The sequence below is a fragment of the Centropristis striata genome, chromosome 13 (assembly GCF_030273125.1).
Source record: "Centropristis striata isolate RG_2023a ecotype Rhode Island chromosome 13, C.striata_1.0, whole genome shotgun sequence".
NCBI lineage: Eukaryota > Metazoa > Chordata > Actinopteri > Perciformes > Serranidae > Centropristis > Centropristis striata.
In genome coordinates this window covers 10,780,195-10,799,117 of record NC_081529.1, presented here as the reverse complement: position 1 = coordinate 10,799,117, position 18,923 = coordinate 10,780,195, and the positions used below count along the sequence as shown (strand labels likewise).

General features: G+C 39.4%; 1 protein-coding gene across 1 annotated transcript in view; it reads right to left on the bottom strand.

Annotated features, from left to right (window-relative positions):
* Positions 1–18,923, bottom strand: part of LOC131983047 (protein TANC2-like) — a 74,178-nt gene that overhangs the window by 13,637 nt on the left and 41,618 nt on the right. The window contains exons 4-21 of the mRNA XM_059347615.1: positions 16,336–16,475; positions 15,617–15,782; positions 15,220–15,540; positions 12,131–12,256; positions 11,777–12,043; positions 10,563–10,711; positions 8,707–8,938; positions 8,435–8,607; positions 8,252–8,332; positions 7,962–8,162; positions 6,955–7,089; positions 4,920–5,116; positions 4,725–4,833; positions 3,638–3,760; positions 3,423–3,560; positions 2,884–2,982; positions 939–1,130; positions 731–824 (exon numbers count right to left, since the gene is read on the bottom strand). Of these exons, the coding sequence (XP_059203598.1) occupies positions 731–824; positions 939–1,130; positions 2,884–2,982; positions 3,423–3,560; positions 3,638–3,760; positions 4,725–4,833; positions 4,920–5,116; positions 6,955–7,089; positions 7,962–8,162; positions 8,252–8,332; positions 8,435–8,607; positions 8,707–8,938; positions 10,563–10,711; positions 11,777–12,043; positions 12,131–12,256; positions 15,220–15,540; positions 15,617–15,782; positions 16,336–16,475 (2,943 nt within the window). The remainder of the gene's footprint in view (positions 1–730; positions 825–938; positions 1,131–2,883; positions 2,983–3,422; positions 3,561–3,637; positions 3,761–4,724; positions 4,834–4,919; positions 5,117–6,954; positions 7,090–7,961; positions 8,163–8,251; positions 8,333–8,434; positions 8,608–8,706; positions 8,939–10,562; positions 10,712–11,776; positions 12,044–12,130; positions 12,257–15,219; positions 15,541–15,616; positions 15,783–16,335; positions 16,476–18,923) is intronic.

Here is an 18,923-nt window from a genome sequence, read left to right as displayed (position 1 = left end):
CAGAAATTGATGTTTGTTGTGTGTGTGTCTGTGAGAGAGTGTTGTTTGCTGCTTTGCTTCTCCAGTTCTCGCTTTCTGCAAGATTATTTATTTTCACGCTTTATTCCCCCTCATGTCATTCAGCCACACACATCCACTGATTTTATGGGCAATAAACAAGCTGCTGCGGGTCTCTCGTCAGCTCCGCTGTCCCCCGGCTCGTAGCAAGATCACCGGCGTTACGGCGTCTACCAATTAGTAATAATAAGTAAATAATTGGTAGATTAGTAGATTAGACTTTTCCCAAATCCTGTCAGAAGCAAGGCTAAAACATCCTTTTTCGTGGTGAAACAGGAGTGTAAAGTCAAACGTTGTTCTTCTTTTAAAATCAACTTTCGCTCTAAACTATTTAAAACACCATCTACAGCTAAAGAGAGTTTCGCGTCTGCTGCAGCCATGTTGGATCTGTAAGAAAACTACAAAACTACAAGCTTCCGTCTGCCGAGTAATACACGTCATCGTCTTGCCGTCCCTCCCCGCTCTGTGATTGGATCCCTAAAACAGGGCTAAGAAACGGCCCTGACTGGATTGCCAGACTGCATGGAGGTTCGAAATGAAATTCGAGCGTGCAAGTCAGTATGGGTATACCCAGGCTAGGTAAACGCTGTACATGGCCGTGAATATATTAATGCATAGTATTCTTGCAGCTCTAACACGTGGGTGTAGTTGTTGTAGTAAGTTGTTGTAGTACCTGTTTCTCCCCAAAGACTGTCAGGTGTGTTGATCTCAGGTCTCTCCTCCTCTTCTTCGTCCTCCTCTGGAAGATCCAGGAGGTACGACACGATCTACATACAACACAGTAACAAATGTCACAAACACATTATGAATAGAATTCATGGTTTATTGACACAAAATGTTCATGTTAATATTTGTGTGTGTGTGTTGTGTGTGTAGCTGACCTCTGTGTGGCCCATGCTGGCTGCTGCGATGAGAGCTTGCTGCACCGCCTGGCACCTGCTCGCCCCCCTTTGGCCGCAGCAGGAAGAGCAGCTCCAGTCTGCACGCTTTAGCAGGAAGCGCAGCACCTCGAGGTGGCCCCGCTGAGCCGCGTGGACAAACACACACCGTCCTGAGCTGTCTACATGACCCACCTGAGGACAGGGAAAAAAGTTTTAGGGCAGTACGCTGTGCACCTGGGACACTACAAAGCAGAGGCAATGGAGAACAGTATGCAGTGCCACCACACTTTAGCCTCATCTAAATGCCCACACAAGTATATAACTCATATTTATTATTTAGTGCTATAAAGGTTCTGACAGCCACATGCCAGTAACTATTATATGGACATTTTAAATTACACAAAAGAAAGTAATATGCATATGTATGTGTGTTTATACTAGGCGCCTCTCTGGGTTTATTACTTTATTTTATAAAACAGATTGTTTTAGTCCTTGACTCTGATTGGCTGAACAATGTTCAAAGCCATTGTAAAATACTCTATAAACACACAGCTGTGACCGCTTTCATTTCAGCATTACTGAACCAAGGACTAGAACAGTCAGAAGTGACTGAAAATAATACTGGTGGCAAGTGACAACAGGGAGAAAGTGAGGATAATGGCTGCAATAGTAGATATATACAATATGTGGCTATAATGTATGAGTGTGCTTTTTTTTAAAAACTTCCTCTTAACATTTAAGGTTTAACAGAGAGAGTCCAAGAGGGTAAACTTCCTTAGCTTCATGTTACCAGTGCTGGAAGAACTATTCAGATCTCTCACTTAACCCATAAGAACCCAGACTCAGTTATCCTTAAAGGAAAATTATGGGACTATACCACAGACCAAGTGGACCACATAGAACACATGTATGATGTTTAAAAAAAAAAAAAATTCTACTCCTAAATGTCAAAGATCTCTGATGTGACATAAACGGCGTTTATGATATTTCTTATTTTAAAATAAAAAAAACTAGACACATTTTCTGCTCACAGAAACACAAATTTGCCGTTTTCTTTGCATCTCCACAACATATATCAAAATTGTGACATTAATAGTGCTGTTTAACAATAAATTACTTGTCAGATTTGTTTAGTAACAAAATAAGAATAAATCAATAATAAATAAAAACCAATAACCATGTGCCTTTTTGTTTGCATCTCCATAACATATATCAAAATTGTGACTTTTTTTTTTTTTATTTGTTCAGGAAATATTTGTTCAGGAAATATGGTCAGAACAAGTTAGATGCAATACAGGACATCATATTAACGGATTAGAATTGTTAAATAAGTTTAAACTTAGCCTTGTAACAAAAAATATGTTTTTTGAAATTAGCTACTTTTTTCACATTTCTGTTTCCAGTCACAGCCACATTTTGGAGAAGTCACTTCTTGTCAAAGTCACATGACCACCACACCAGGGTGTTGAGTATACGTCACTTAGGGATTTAATGAGTTAATGTGAAGCATTAAAAGCTGAAAATGGGAGATTTCAAGTGTTTGTTACACGGGTGTCACCATGGGTTCTTATGGGTTAAGTAAAAGTACTAATACAACACTGTGAAATTACTCAACTACTAGTAAAAGTCCTGCATTCAAAACTTACTAATACTGTAATTTCTTTCTTTTTTTTTATCTCAATATGTTTTTATTAATTGTTTGCTGGCAAACCTGTTTATCTGAATTTTAACACTATTATTGTCTGTATACTTATTATTATTATTTGTTGTTGGAGATAAAAGGGCTGGGGAATTAATTGAGTTGAGAGAGTTGATTCTAAACTCTTGGTGACGGCGGCATTCTCAATACGACCACTGGATGGCACCAACATATCCTTTTCTTTAGATTCTGCATAGGGTGGTTTTAAATCTTGAGTCACAAAATCAACGACAGGCAGACAGCTACCTTCGCTGTGTGCTGACTCAGCATGGAGACAATGTCCATATGTCCAGCTGCAGCAGCGAATCCTAGCGCAGTCAAACCATCCTGTGACTGAGCATCCACCTAGAAAAACAACACAAAAGCCACAAGTTTGGTTCCAGAAAATAGGCACAATGTTCTCATGAATTCAGGAAGTGATAAGATAAGATAAGATAAGATAAGATAAGATAAGATAAGATAAGATTTATTCATCCCTAAGGAAATTCTGGTTCCACATTGCTCTAAAGTTACAAAAACAATTACAAAAACAATTAAAATATAGGATAGCATAAGACAACAATGTACAAAATAGGTAACAATAACAATATATAATAAAAATATAAATATGACAGTATAAAAATAAAAATAAAAAAATAAATACAATTTAAAAAATAATAATAACAATAAATAAATAAAATAAAAACAAAATAAACTGAATAAATAAAAGAAATAATATTAAATAAATAAATAAAAATAATATCAATATATCAATATCACATATCAATTTGTCAGTGACTTTTTACCTGAGCTCCAAGGTCGAGCAGCAGTGCCACAGCATCACTGTGGCCCAGGTGAGCGTGGACCCCCAACAGGGGGGCATTGTTGAGGACATCGCTACGGGAATCCACATCAGCCCCGCCCAAAATCAGCAGCCTGCTCACCTGGACAGGTAGGAAGCCAAGTTACAGTCCACCTGTGTTAGCAAGTGTGTTGCAGATGTGTGTGAGCAAAATTTTACCTTGATGTTGGGGGTGTAGAGGTTGCGCAGCGACGAGAGGGCAGGGCTCAGACCCTCTGTGCTGTAGGACAGCCACAGCCCCTGGAGAACTGAGGAGGAAACCCCTAGCTTCTTACTGAGACCCTGGAGACGAGAATCCATGCCACAGAAACAAGAAATCAGACAGGTAGATATACAGTGTATGGATATTGTCTGTATCAGTAAATCAAGTGGTTAATTTATATGTGAACTTTTCTTTACTACACATCACCAGCAGCTCCTCATCTAATAGCTCACTGCGGCTGCTCATCACTCAATGTATCATTTCAAACTGATCCACTGTTAAAAAAATGCTGATTAGCTTAATATGAAGCTATAGCAATATGTTCGGTTTGCATCAGCAGTAACTTAATGCTTCATTTTTTTACATGGCTACTTTAAAACTTATCATTATGCCCCTTTTTTTTATAGAGATGGGGTTGTGGTAGATTAGGCATGGTAGATTTTTAGGGGGAGATAGCAGGTCAACAATAAATGCAACATAGAAGTGGTATACATCATCTGAAAGCTGTGAGGATTGATTTGAGATTCAGCTCAACTAAAATCAAATCACCACTAAAAAGGACTCAAGTAATCAATTAGTTGAACCTGTTAGGGTGTAAAAGGCTTTAGAGCATTTATGTATGGCTTTGAAGTCCATTCTCATGTTCATCTATGTCTCAAGTTGTTGCAGCAATGTTTGGGTTGATCCCGTTTGTTACACATTTGGTGCTGAATTAGGCAATTGTTTTAAATTCAAGAATGGATCTAAGAATGGATCTAAATGATAAAAAAAACAGAATATTACATCAATGCAACAAGACCTTTGGAACAACATAGAAAAATCCATGCTGCCCATAAAATTGGGCTCATTGAATCTACAAGAGTCTCAGCTTTCTAGTGATGCCCAATTTATGCAAGCCTTTTTTTTTGTTCTGAGCTAAAAGGGATGTTTCCTTCTTATGGTATCAAACTTTTGTGATCCCTGCACCATCACAACTCCTCATGTTGGCACCCTGTCTAAACTCACCAATACTAAGCCTGACTGACTGTGTGTGCGTGTGTTAACCTTGTAGATGTGAGCCTTTAGGATGTGATGTCCGAGCTCCAGTGTCTGCTGTCGATTCAACTTTCCTTCCTGTCTGCAGAGCCAGAAGGCCAGCAGAGTGTGACCGCTCCTAGAGACAAGCAGATAGCTAAAGTGAGAACTCTTGTTCTTCTGCTGTCTTTTCCACTCTCACTCTCTCACTGTCCGTCGGCGTACCTGGGGTCGCAGAGGAACCTGTCGTCCTGACCCTCCTCTCTCCACATCAGCCACTCCCTGAAGGAGGCGTGGTTCAGCATCCTGCTGCCGTCGCTCCGCCGCAGCAGGAAAGAGGAGAGCTGCTCCAGACGGTGAACAAACTCTCCCCAGTGCAGCGTTCCTCCAGTCAGAGCGCCCGCGTTCACCACCTCGAATAGCTGGAGGGGGACAGGAACAGTCACAGCTTAAGTGTATTCATATTCCATTTGAAATATGTACCAACAAAACCATGTGTCAGACCAACTTCAACACCCACCAGACTTCTACAGACATGTTTACCATGTACCCCACCTTGTCTTATCATGGTAGCATTCATTCATTAGTGTAAAACAACAAAGGTTTAGTTTGTAGCTTTTTATAAAAATGCCTTTTTGACAATAGTACATGAGACAAGTAATCTGTAAAAAAATCAGGTTCCTCTTCCTTCTTCAAAAGTGGACACTGACGTATACAGACTTGAGACATCGGCAGACATCAGCAAGAAAAAAACTGTGCGACCCTGACACTCAGTATATTTAACGTTTAACGTAATCAGTGGTGGAATGTAACTAAGTACATTAACTCAAGTACAATTGTAAGATACTTGAACTTTACTAGACTATTTCCATTTTATGTAACTTTATTCGTCTACTTCACTACATTTTGTGGCAATGTTGCACTTTTTACTCCACGACATTTAGCTGAGAGCTTTAGTTACTTTATGGGTCAAGATTTAACATGAAGTTTGCGAAAACTAAAATGCTGCTTGCATAAATGCATCAATAGTCATAATCCTATAATTTAATTGGAATATATAAAACAATCTGAGCGGGTCCATTCTGCATAATTGGTACTTTTACTTTTGATACTTTAAGTACATTTTGATGCTGATCCTTTTGTAGTTTTACTTCAGTAAGTTTTAAATGGAGGACTTTAATGTGTGGTGGAGTAATTTAACAGTATGGTATTAGCACTTTTACTTAAGTAAGGGATCTGAGGTTTTTTTTTCCACTACTGAACGTGGTGCATTTTGTCACTAATTCAAATATCCAAAGTCAGTTTTAAGCTAACTATATTTCTGTAAGTTAAGCTAAAACATTTGACACTATGTAACTCGGATTGTAGTGAAATCTGGATGATTCACAAAATTATACAGTATTAAGTGCCTTAGCCTTCACATACTGCAAACATTAGATTGCTAAGAAGAAGAAGAAGAAGTCAAAAAGCAAGCAGTAATTGATGCTGTGTTCGAGACTCCTTCTGACTCTGATTAGATGTTTTCATTCAAATGCCATTAGGAACACTGGGACAGATTATCTGTCTCATAAGGCATGTTTCCATTGGGTACTTTTCCCTCTAGTGAGCCGCTATGGGTGTGGCTTGGGAGGGGATCCGCCCAAGATCCGCCCAACTTCACTGGTTAGCGGCTCAGAAGTACCTGCCTCGGGCTAGGTAAATTTTTTCAGCTGCTACTGAGCTGCTAACTAGTCAACACTGATTGGATACGGTTGAGGCAGCGGTTTCGCGCATATCTGATTCGTTTGCAGACTGGTGAAACTGGATGCATCTCCCGCTCTGCTGACTGCAGCTGGAGAGACTGCTGCGGGAGGACTGGGCCGCTTGTGAGTGCTTTGGGACGGCGCCTGCTACACGTTAAGAAGAGTAGGAACGAGTCTCCAAAAGTCTCCAATAACTCCAGAAAAAGTTCCTAGATTTGTCGCTAGTCGCTTTTTTGAAAAAGACTTGCTAGAGGAGTCTGAATAGTCGCTAAATATAGCAACAAAGTTACTAAGTTGGCAGCACTGCTTTGCTGCGTCAGTCTGTTGTCTCATTTGAACTTCGTTGGTTAGCCGCTACAATAGTACCTGTATGGGAACAGAGGCCGAGGGGAACTAACTGGTGGGCGGAGCCAAAACACTCAGCTGCTTTCCAAAAAGTACTCAAAAAATTCTCTGTGGAAACACGCCTTTATATTACTGTCATGGTTCCGGAAAAAATGGACAACAGCGGTGTGTACCTGCTGGTCGGTCAGTGGGTGCAGCGACGCCACAGTGACGTTGAGCAGTGGCAGAACTCTCTGGAAAGACGACTGGGTGGGAAACCGCATGTTGAGCTGCAGCAGATAGACTTCTGCCAGACTCACAGGGACCACCTAGACACACACAAACACAAATTTGCAGTCTTTCTACACACTGTATATCAAACTGCATACAGGAGACAATTAACAATGAATTACTACATTGAAATGAATAAAGTGAAAAAACTCAATTGGCAGATTAATTGCATTCGGAACCTAACCATCAAATGACTTTAATTCTCTCTGGAGAGTGTTAATAACGAATCAACTAACATTTCAACTCTTTTTCTTTTTCAAATCTTTTACGTGTTATTCTTCAAATAACAGGTCAACTGCTTTCAGTTTAGCAGCTGTCATTGCTTACATACAAACTGACACTATTTTCAGTGCAAACACTTCAGCTATCTTTAGCATGAACTGAGATTTCAATAACATTTGTTGTTTATGACTCAAATGATGTTTCAATTACTTTCATCAATTTGAATAACAGTTCAACTGATTTCTGTGCTTTTTTTAATTAAGTGCTGACTTGGTTGCTTAGATATGGACTGACTTTTAATTTGCGTTCATCTCTTTGTCAGCTGTCAGTTTGCCTGCTTTTAGCTCTTACTCTTCATCTGCTGAAAGTGTTTTCATGCAAGCTCACAAATCAACCTCTGACAGGGCTTAATCATAATAGAAAGACATCCACTGACACTTCAAACCCTTTCAGTGGTTCAACTTAAACTGCCTCTTCAACTGCTTTTAATGCTTAAGCTGCAACTCAGCTCACATGATATTTTCTCTGAGTATGCCAGATTTAGCTATTTCCAGTTTAGAAGTAACAAATTGAAAAAGAAAGTAAATAACCAAAAAACGCATAAAAAGTAGGCAACTATCTATTACAACTGAAAGCCTGACTAACATAATTTCTAACCAACTTACATCCTTCTTCACCACTTCCTCACCTTGAAGCTAGAACTCTTTAGAACAAGGTATCCTCCCTCTATCAGGTCCAAGGTCAGTTTCAGATAAAGGTATGAGCCCCTGCTGAGGCTCTTGAGGTGGCTGATCAGCTTGGCCAGTGCCGTGTTATCAAGTCGACCATTGCTCAGCGACACGTTGCTCTGGATCTCTGAACTACTGTGGATACGCTGCATCAGGTAACCCTGAGAAAAAAATAAACCCAAACAGATTTAAATTTACAGATAGATGGAGAGACAGACGGATAAACAGAGACAGACTGTGTGCATGTTACCTGCAGGTCCTGGTCTATGTTGTTGTTTTCTTCCATCTTGTCGAGAGAGATGCAGTGGAAAGGTAGAGAGCGAGTGATGTCCTGATTGAAAAAACAACAACAACACAGAAACAGGTATGGTTCAGCAAGCTCTCCTCTTTGATTTGTGTTTAGCTTTGTGTGTGTGTGTGTGTGTGTGTGTACCTGCTGGCCGGTCCTGACAGTGGTAATGACCTTCAACCAGGTAGGAAATTTCTGGACGTTTCGGGATAGGAAGGAAGTCAGTGTGTCACCGTAGTCCGGCCGGTGGAACTCTGCCTCGTTCAGCCCATCGATCAGTATAATAAGTCCCGCCCCCTCTATGTGCAACTTCCTCTCTGGGGAGAAAAAACAAACAAACAAAAGAAGCATTATGGAACAGGGCAGATTAAGTTGTGTCCATGGCTTTACAGAGGAAGGCTAACAGAATGCAGTACCTCTGTAGAGAGCGTCCAGCGGTTCTAGTATTCCTCTCTGGAGGGCGGAGCTCGGATCCTGGATGCAGGAACGCAGACTAAGGGTGCTCTGTAGCTGTTGTGATCGGTGCAGCAACTCCCGATAGGCCGACAGCTGAGGGGCGTCACTAAGCATGGCCGCCATGTTGTGAACAAACTCCGGAACGAGACATGTGTGACAGTTATCAGCCTGACAGAAATGATATGAGACCACCTGCAAAGACAAACAGGAGGAAAATGATTTGAGGAAAAAATATACATGTGTGAGGAAGCATCAACTCCCTCACTAGCTGTTGCTTAAACCCCCTTTTTTTTTCTTTAACAAAAGTGCACAGACTCATACACAGTTTTCTTTGTTTCCTTTATTTTGTATAAAATCGTTAGATGAAAAATTTAGAGATACAAATTATTTATTTTGCATAAAGCTCAGTTTTAAGTTAAAGCCATAACCTGTCCTTTGAGTCCTTTGTGGAGATAAAACAAACAAACCCAAAATACCTTAGAATTAGTCAATTCTAACTAATAAAAAACAAATTTTTTATTGTTGTAGTTAAATGTTTCATGTTAAATGTTTAAATATCAAGTGTCAATTTACAGCTATATGCCAATGTACTAGTTAATTACATACATAGTACACAATACACACTTCTATTGTTTCATTGATAATAAAACAATTGATTCCATCTGGCTGCTTGTTTTAAGTATGTGAAAAGGTAAAATTATGTCAAAGTTATGATTTCTTAGTTATGCTTGAGATAAGAAAATATTACTTTGAAATAGCAGTTTTATACTTGTAAGTGTTGATGAAACAGCTTTGTAACTTTTGATATTATAGTTTCAAGCATGTATTTACTCAGTATAGGTCATAAAATCTCAGTAACATGCTGTAATATCTTATTGAGATAATTAAGGACCAAAACACTTAAAACAAGTGAAACAGTCTAACAAAAAATAAGCATATATCCCCTTGATCTAAGATATTTAATCTTACTTAGATTTCAGTTTTTGCAGAGGCTGATAGAGGGAGAGCGGCGTCTGAACCGTTTGAGCTGTGACCAGTTTTTTTTTAAACTCATATCTTACTTTGTCTTGTTCTATTTTTTTTTAGACTAAAGATTAAAGTCTGAATTATTTTTCAGCATAACTCCTGGCTATTGTGATGATTTTTTGTCCTCCCCAAGTCTCACTATGTTTCCCTGCACCTCACATTGCAACAACATGCTTTCTTATATTATTCTATGCTCTCTTCTTGCAGAGAGTTAAATAAGAAGAATGATATCACATTTTATATCTATACAGTAATTCTGTAGCTGGAGCTAGCAGCAAGTCGGCTTAGTTAATTTTCAAAGTCAGTCGGGTAAGTAGTAGAAAGTAGAAAGTTATTCATGCCAAAAGTGAACAAATAATAATAGCTATGCGTTTCCTGCACAGATCGAGGTAACAGATCGATTGCAATGTATTGGAAAAAGATCAACAAACACATTGGATTAAACAAATGCTTATAACCTTTCCTTTAGAAAGAGTGACATATATACAAAAGAGAAAACAGTATATGTTTGAAAAAAATTGGGGACTATTTATAGTTTTTGTGAAAGGTATGGATTTATTTGATGATGAAAAAGGGGAATGTATAAATATATAAATATCTGTCTAGGCCTTAGTGTGTGTTTTGACTGGCGAGGCACTCAATTTTTTGTTTGTTGTTGGTGTATCCTGTATATATAAGTAGAAGACAATCCTAATGAATAAATTGTTATTGTTGTCCTTGAAGTGAATCTATTTAATTACTTTAAATGACTAATTAAATCTACATTAAGAAAAGTGGGGATCCTACGTACCTGCCCTGCGAGCCTCCTCAGGGCCTCCTCCTGTCTCCTCCTCATCTCCGGAGTCCCTGGACAACTTCCTCCCCCTCCTTCATCTCCCCCTCCTCCTCTTCTCAGGGAGTCGTGGGAGAAAGAAGCAGCCTCTGCCACTGGAGTGAGGGCTAGATGTAAAGGAATTTCACACACTTTAAATTTCAGTTAAGATGTAAAGACGCTCTCTACATTTCTGTGGCTGCTGCATTCTTAATTCTACTACATTTGTATTGCTTTTGTGTATTTTTTGTATGATTTAATGGGGGTTTTGGCAGTTGGCTCCACTGTGTTGCTGGTTGTGAGTCTGGTGGATTTTATTGGGTTCTGCATGATGACTCAGCTGTCTCTTATAGAATGATTAAGGTTGTCTCCGTGGCTGGAATAACTCACTGGGGGTCCCTTGGCAAGTATGTGAAATGGGCTCCTGCCAACAATTTATATATGGCCCCTTCAAGTGTCTACCGAGTGCCGGGTATACTCTATAAAATAAAGCTAACAATAAAACATTTCTAAAACGACACCTTTTTATTCCATTTTCTCATTTATTATTTCTTATTTAAGTGCATGAGCACATATTATTACAGATGTCCAGTCTAAACTGACTGTAAATAAAAGCTATTTAACTGTTATTGAATAATGGAGATAGAAGAGGACTTTTGAATCAGAAGGTGCAATCTGAGTTGCATTGGGCTATTTTGCATGAACTGGAGCTGGCTCTATAATGAGAGGAAGTTCTAGCAGCAAGTGGACAATAATAACTTATTTGTTCTCTCGTTTGAATGTGCACTGCCCCTAAGCTGCGAGGAAATCAATGTGCATTGCAATAAGCCACATGAGCCTGCCATGCCTGTGACCACCAAGCATGCCAAGGCAGATGGCCTTGTCATGGGACAGGAACTAAGTATTTTATATATCTGAAATCAGAAAAAGGGTTATTGTACAGTGTACAAAAAAACTTTTTGGTTTGTTTTTCAGGGTAATTATTTCTGTTTTAATGTGTAATTTTTTTTCGTTTTTCTGACACATTTTTTTCATGGTAAATTAAAATAGAAAAATTGACAGCTCGATTACAAATTCCACGTGATCGACCAAATTCTTAACGACCGTTAATCGATCATCGATTAATTATTCCCATCTCTATTTCCGACAGTAAAAACAACATAGGTAACTTGATAACCTCTCACTCTGCTTACGTTTAGGCATGGTCTGGTTGCTGGTAGTGGTTTGCGACGTGCCGTTTCCGTGGCAACTAAGCGCCACCAGACGGGAAATGATCGCTGTTTTGCCAAAGCCCATGTTGCCAATGATCACCACCCCTCGAGTGTTTGATGGGTCACCGCTGCGAAGGCAAGCATCCACCTCCTGGAAGAGCCACTCCCTGCCAGTAAACAGCCAATCAGACGAGAGACCGGGAACTTCAAAGTGGAGGCGCTTCAGGTTGAGAGAGGGAGTGAAACGAACTGCAAGAGAAGAGAGGAGGAGGACAGGAGTGTTGTAAAAATAGTGTCTTATGTCTGAAAAACATGTATGTATTGGTAAGCATTTACCTCTGTGGTCCTGTTGACTACGACTCCCAGAATTCTGTCTGGGCATTCTGAGGGACGTTCTGGAAGGGATGTGCCTCTGCTGCTCATCCAGATAGGCTAGATCTTCAAGGTGAGCAGAACTAGTGGCTAGAGAGAGACAGAGAGAGAGAGAGAGAGAGAGAGAGAGAGAGAGAGAGAGAGAGAGAGAGAGAGAGAGAGGTTTTGGATATGCATGAAAATTCTTTGGTTGAGTCATAAGTACACAAGATGTTATCTTTGTACAGGTACATAAAATACACCAATATGTATAAAAACATGCATACATGGGCAAAATAAAAGATATATATACAGTGCAAAAGCCTGTTTTGATAACGGACGCTTTTATTTTGAAAGGATAAAAAGGGACTTCCTGTCAATAGTAACACTTACTCAAGTGAGATTATACTGTAAAGATAATGTCAAGGAGTTCAATATATTCTGGTTAAATTTTGAAATAATTCAGCAGATATGATCCATTGTTTTGTTCCAGTGTGTCTGATTGGCTTTTTTTCTCACCAGTATTGTAGAATTTAGACCCATCACCCATGCAAAACTGACTGAAAAAAAAGATGTTTGTTAAGTTGAATTAAAAAAATAATCTTCAAATAATTTAAACTAATAGAGTACGACCAATACAGATCACGATACTGTCAATACACGATTTTAAGATACTGATATTGATATCAAAAAGTGTTTAAAACTGGTGATGATTTAATTTTTTGCATAATCATATAACATAACAACATTTCCGATATATAACTATTTTTGTGTGCAGCAAAAATAGTACATTAGATAGTAGAGGTGTATGAAAGTGATTTTTGTCTTTCTGCAAAGCTAAGCTAAACTGACAGTCACCCAACTTTTGTTCTTTAAGTAATAATTAAATAGAGTTAGACGAGAAGATTGATAACAATCAGGTCTGTATGATCAGTGTAAAGCTACAGCCAAGAGTCGTTCACCCTACATTTAAACAAAGTTGTGGTTTTGGGGTGTAATGTGCCTGACTAGTTCCTGGCCTTGAGCAGTGACTTCCAGGCCTCTCTGATGGTTGCCCAGCAACATCTTATTGTTGACAATTTTTTCCAAAGAAGCTTGCAGTGGTGGAATGTAACTAAGTACATTTACTCAAGGAATGTACTTAAGTACAATTTAGAGATACTTGTACTTTACTTGAGTATTTCCATTTTATGTAACTTTATACTCTACTTCACTAGATAAAGAGGTAAATATTATACTTTTTACTCCACTACATTTAAAGCTGACAGCTTTACTTACTTTACAGTAACATAAAAAAAATGATACATTTAAAGTGATTAGAGATTTTATTTAATTAAACCTCATAACAGTATATTAAATAGTTAAATGAGCCCTATCGTTACAAAATGAAAACACAGCTTACATAAATGCATCAATACAAATAATGCAATAACATATTTATAACATATAAAACAATCTGAGTGGATAATCTGCATTATGAGCACTTTTACTTTTGATACTTTAAGTACATTTTGATGCTGATACTTTTGTACTTTTACTTCAGTAAGTTTTGAATGCAGCACTTTTACTTGAGAAAATTTCACAGTGTGGTATTAGTACTTTTACTGAAGTAAGGGATCTGAATACTTCTTCCACCACTGTTAGCTTGCAATTTGCTGATGTTATTGGTTGTGTCCAGAAGTCGTCCAAACAAGATAATTTCTGAAGCCTGAATAACAATATCTAATATGACCACAAAAATCCAGGTTTTGAAACACTAAAAGGTTAATGCAGATATGTGGTTAAATATTAAGATATCCTTCATTTTCTTCATTTTCAATATCCTCTATTGTTAATGAAGTGAAGAGCAGGCAGGATTTATGGGATATTGTCCGAGGAGTGCAGTGTCGTGTAGTTCACCACAGCCACTACAAATCCGATTTGAAAGCTAACAAAGCATGGATAAATGTTGTTAAAACTCTGACTTCTCAACTCCCTACAAAAACAGACAGAAACCTACCCTAAGTTTGATCCAATCAATCCAGTTTCACTCCTCTAACGCCACAGTGCTGCTCAGGGCTGGCTGTGCCTCGTATCCTGTGTCTATATACGCGGGTGTGTTTTTTAGAAACGTCATACATGTCACTTCCTTCCTTTTGATTTTTTATGAGACACGGAGAAAGGAAAAGAGGAAAGGGAGGATGAGATGTGAACACGCTGCCCCGGCATTGTCTTTTGTTGTTTTTCTTCTACATGGAGCTTATTATTGCCTTGTTTAGGAAGAATTTCTTTAAATCTGGACAAAGCTGAGTTTTACCCTCCTGTTGTGTTGCGGGTCAAATTGATCCATTTCAAAGTTTAAAAATCTAAAATCTAAAAAAAATAGTTAAAAGTATTTTTTCGGGATGAAACTTCTTCTGCTTGGCTTAAATAGTGTAATCAAAATATCAAATGAAAATGGTTCATTTCACATATTTGCATGTTTATATTACATAGATACTGTTGAATGGTCAATCTGACCCTGAACAGAAGAGGTGACTCCTGTAAATGTATCAACTCACTCCATAAAAGAAAAAAATTAAAAATAGTGTAAGTTTTTTCCAGTGTACATTAAAAATGTGAGAAAAGAAAAGAATGGTAAAGAACACCATTGCACTAAATATTGACTGAGGTGGTAAATAATGGAGTTAATCATGAAACACTTTTGGAAAATTAAACATGCCCCGGGTCAAATTGAACCAGTAACATTACTGCTTCACCCCCTGGAATCTGTTAGTAACGAAAGTGAAATTAAATTTGAGTGTAGTTTTTATGCAATGCCTGTATAACTGTCACTCATTAGGCTGTTAATGTGCTACACTTGTCTGTTTTGCAGGAATGGAGGTATAACTATCATGAAAGCAAGGGCATGTTTTCTCACTATCACAAATGAACTCACTATAGTTGAGAAAGAGTGATGTATTTCCTTCCTAACAGGAAAGAGTGTGTGGGAGCGCACTGCAGGACTGGAAACCCCTTGAGACACACACACACACACACACACACACACACACACACACACACACACACACACAGATCATCCATATGGCACTTACCAGCGACAGAATTAGGGCGGGGCATGAGGTAGAGAGGGATGGAGTGGGTGGAGCCTGATGAGCGGGCGGAGCCAGGGCCTCGGTCTGGGTGGAGTTTGTTGAGGCTGTAAGTGGAGGAGGCCATCATGTCCTCCACCCTGTACAGGAAGCCGTCATTGGCGCTTCCTGCTGCTATCATACTGGAAGAGGAAGTGGAAGCCACCACCTGCCGCCCCCCCTGCTGCCAGAGATTGAGGCTGCTGCCACGGTAACCGTCGCCGGGATACTTGCAGCCGTCATCCCGCTCTGCTGCTGACTCAGCAGAATAGCTGGTCAACGTGGCTGAAAGAAGGAGAGAGGGAGTTAAGGATTTAAGCAATAAAAGTTTGGAAGACGAGCTCTCGCTACAGTATGTCACCTATGATGCCGCTGTCTCTGCTCTCCAGTGTTGAGGTGGGGGAGGTGACGGTGGCGTTGCTGGAGGATGCGTGTTTGTTGCTGATGCCCTCCCCTCCAGCAGGAGGCTGCAGTGTGGAGCAGGGGGAGGTGCTGCTACTGGCCAGACTGGAGGAAGGAGAGATCCTCTGTAGGGAAGAGAACAGATTGTATTCGTATAGTCAGTGTGTGCAGTAACGGCTTTTATTATGCAGGTATACAGAAAAAAAAGCATGTTTACATTTTGAAAGAAACAGAAGGAATATATATGACATATTAAAAACAAATAATGTTTTTACAATGTTCTGCCCTCTGTACAATGGGCTCATCGGCACAAATTTTGATGACACATGAATTTTTCTATGGTGTTCCAAATGTCTTGGTATATCGATGTAATATTTTGGCCATTTTTATCCATTCTCAATATTAAAAAAAAACAAAAACGAATTCAGCACCAAATGTGTGGAAGAAATGGTATCGGCCTAAAAACAAGTTATGGGACATAGTTGAGCATGGGCATGGACTTGAAGGGGACTGAATGGGAGAAACAGTATAACAAGAATACTTTACAGAAAAATTACAATATGGTTGAATCCACTTCTGAAATATGAATTGTCTTCATTGCACCAAACCTTTTCTGTTTAAAAATGTTTTGCAAGTTCGGCAGCACTGAAAACAAGCCACTTGTAAGTGAGTAATTACCTGTCCATCATCCTGGGTGTGGTACGGGGAACCTGGCTCTCCACCCATTATCTTTTCCCCCAGCAGGAAGCCCAGTCTGGTCATCAGAGCATCGGCCGCCTCATCAACTGAGGGCGGGGGTCCAAGCTCCTCATCCTCAACTGGACAGCAAAAGAGTGAAGAAAAGGGGAAAGATTTCATTTAATTTCCCTTCAAGACCTCAAAATGTACCATCTGAGCGTGTACCAAATAAAATATTCTGTAATAACAACTAGTATTGTACAGTAACTGATTTTTTAAAAACATAGATTAGTATTATTGATGTTTTTCCCTTACTTAAGAATATTTCACTGAGTGCCCTTACATTCTAATCAATAACAAAAACATTTAAGTAACAATACAATAAAGGGACACAGGCAGACAGACAGACAGACAGACAGACAGACAGACAGACAGACAGACAGACAGACAGATGAAACAAAAACCCCAAAACTTGCAAGGCCCATGACTGTCACTTTGGACAGAGCTAAGCTAGCTGTTTCCAGACTTTAAGCTAAGCTAACCAGCATCTTCATATCACACAGATCACCATAATTGAAAGTGCTATCAATCAACCTTAAACAGAAGCTTTGCCAAGTGTATTGGTGCAACTCTCATTATATAAGTGTATAAGTGCCATCTTTGGGTCCAATATCCAGTTCTTAAACATGAAGAAGAGTCATGGGACAGTAAACAAAATATTTTTTCTATGTAATGGACAATTTGGTGTGTTTCACATAAAGTTAATTCCAGTAGCGAACAAAACTTGCTGCTGCAGCTGAGCCGTTCTTGGATCTGTCCATCAAATGAAAATATGCTATAAAGCTGAGAGGAGACCATGAAAACAGAACAAATTGCAAAAAAAATAAAAAAATACTTGAGATGCACATGCACGCGCACACACACACACACACACACACACACACACAAGCATGAACTCTGAAGAGAATGTGTGTGGAAGTAATTGATCTCCATATTAATATATTCACTATCATGATATAAATACGCTATGGGTAGACACACAGACATACATATGTATGCGTGTGTGTGTGTGTGTGTGTGTGTGTGTATAAATACACACACAGAGAGTAAGCCACAGCATGAAAGCTCATACTCTCTGTCTCTCTCTCTGGCAGTCTATAATTACAGCTATAAATTGCTGACTCTTGGACTAAATACTAGAGAAGCACACACACACACACACACACACACACACACACACACACACACACACACACACACACACACACACACACACAGCAAATAAAACCAACGCAATACAAAAAGCAGTGGGAAGTGTGTACATACGCACATACATGCACATGTGTGTGGTCAGTCAATGACAGGGTGTGTGAGTCTTTTTTAGGAGAAGAAAAATAAAATGGAAAGATCAGATACAGAGAGCACAGACTTTTCCATTTCTGCCTATTTACTCTACTTTCTGATTCCTTCTGTCCTTCTTTCCTTCCCCACCTCACAACAACGATAAATGCCTTTGAGGACTGGACAACACGCTGTACAACCTTGTTTGTTTAAGCATACCTGACTTCCTCTCTCTCTCTAGTTTGTTTTCAGCTCTGAAAATAGTTGAGCGGGATACAGCACTACAAAATTCTGAGTGAAAAATCGGCTGAGACAAAGGAATATGACATATGAAAAAATGTGTTGTTTGCAACAAAGGCATGTTATTTTTACACATGCATACGTGGAAAGGACTCTTCAGTGAATTTGCTCATCAATTTGTAGACCAAGCATGTTGAGCTGAAGTGCTGACCTTGTAGAGATCAGAGAAAAAGCGAGTATGGCCACGTTCAAATGAGATCAGGCGGTGTGGCGACTAGCAGCAGGGTTGTGTCATTTAAATAGCCTATTTGTGTGACGTCATGTTGTTAACTGTAGCCCTACAATGTATCACAAGTAGACTTTAGATGTCAGAGTAATGGGTTCCACCAGAGCATTTTTAAGATCCCGACATTTTGAAGCGCACTTGAAGGCAGCTTTATTAAATCTATAGCAGTTATAGGCAAGAAAAGACAGAGGGACTGGAGCTTGCTGCAGGAAACATAGTAGTGAGGATAAGTGCTAGTGTTTCTTTTTTGTACCCTGGTAGTTTTTCAGTTTTCAGCCCCTCTCATGGCAGGCAGGGATGTATACTATACTCTCTTATTGACTCGCTGGTTACATGATCAGATCCGGTCTGAACGCAGTCTAAACCTGGCAAGACGGCTAGCTCGACTCATCCGTTAGAGCCATTTTTGACTGGCTGCTTAAAGTATGATACAGCTTAACTTAATAGCATCTAGTAATCGGGAGGTTCCCCGATTCCAAGGTTCCAACCTTCAAACACCTTGCATGTTTGAAACAGTGGTGGGAATTTTTATTTATTTTATTTTTATCCCACGATTTTGTAACCCATTTATTTATCACCGAATTGCCTATATCATGATCCTGGGCGCCCTGTCAGTCTGGGGAGAGCTTCATGCTTCTTCCGAGACATGAGCAGTTAGCAGACCGCTTCTTGTCACCTGACAGGGGGAGTTTCCCCTGTAGCGTGTGGGAGGATCACGTTA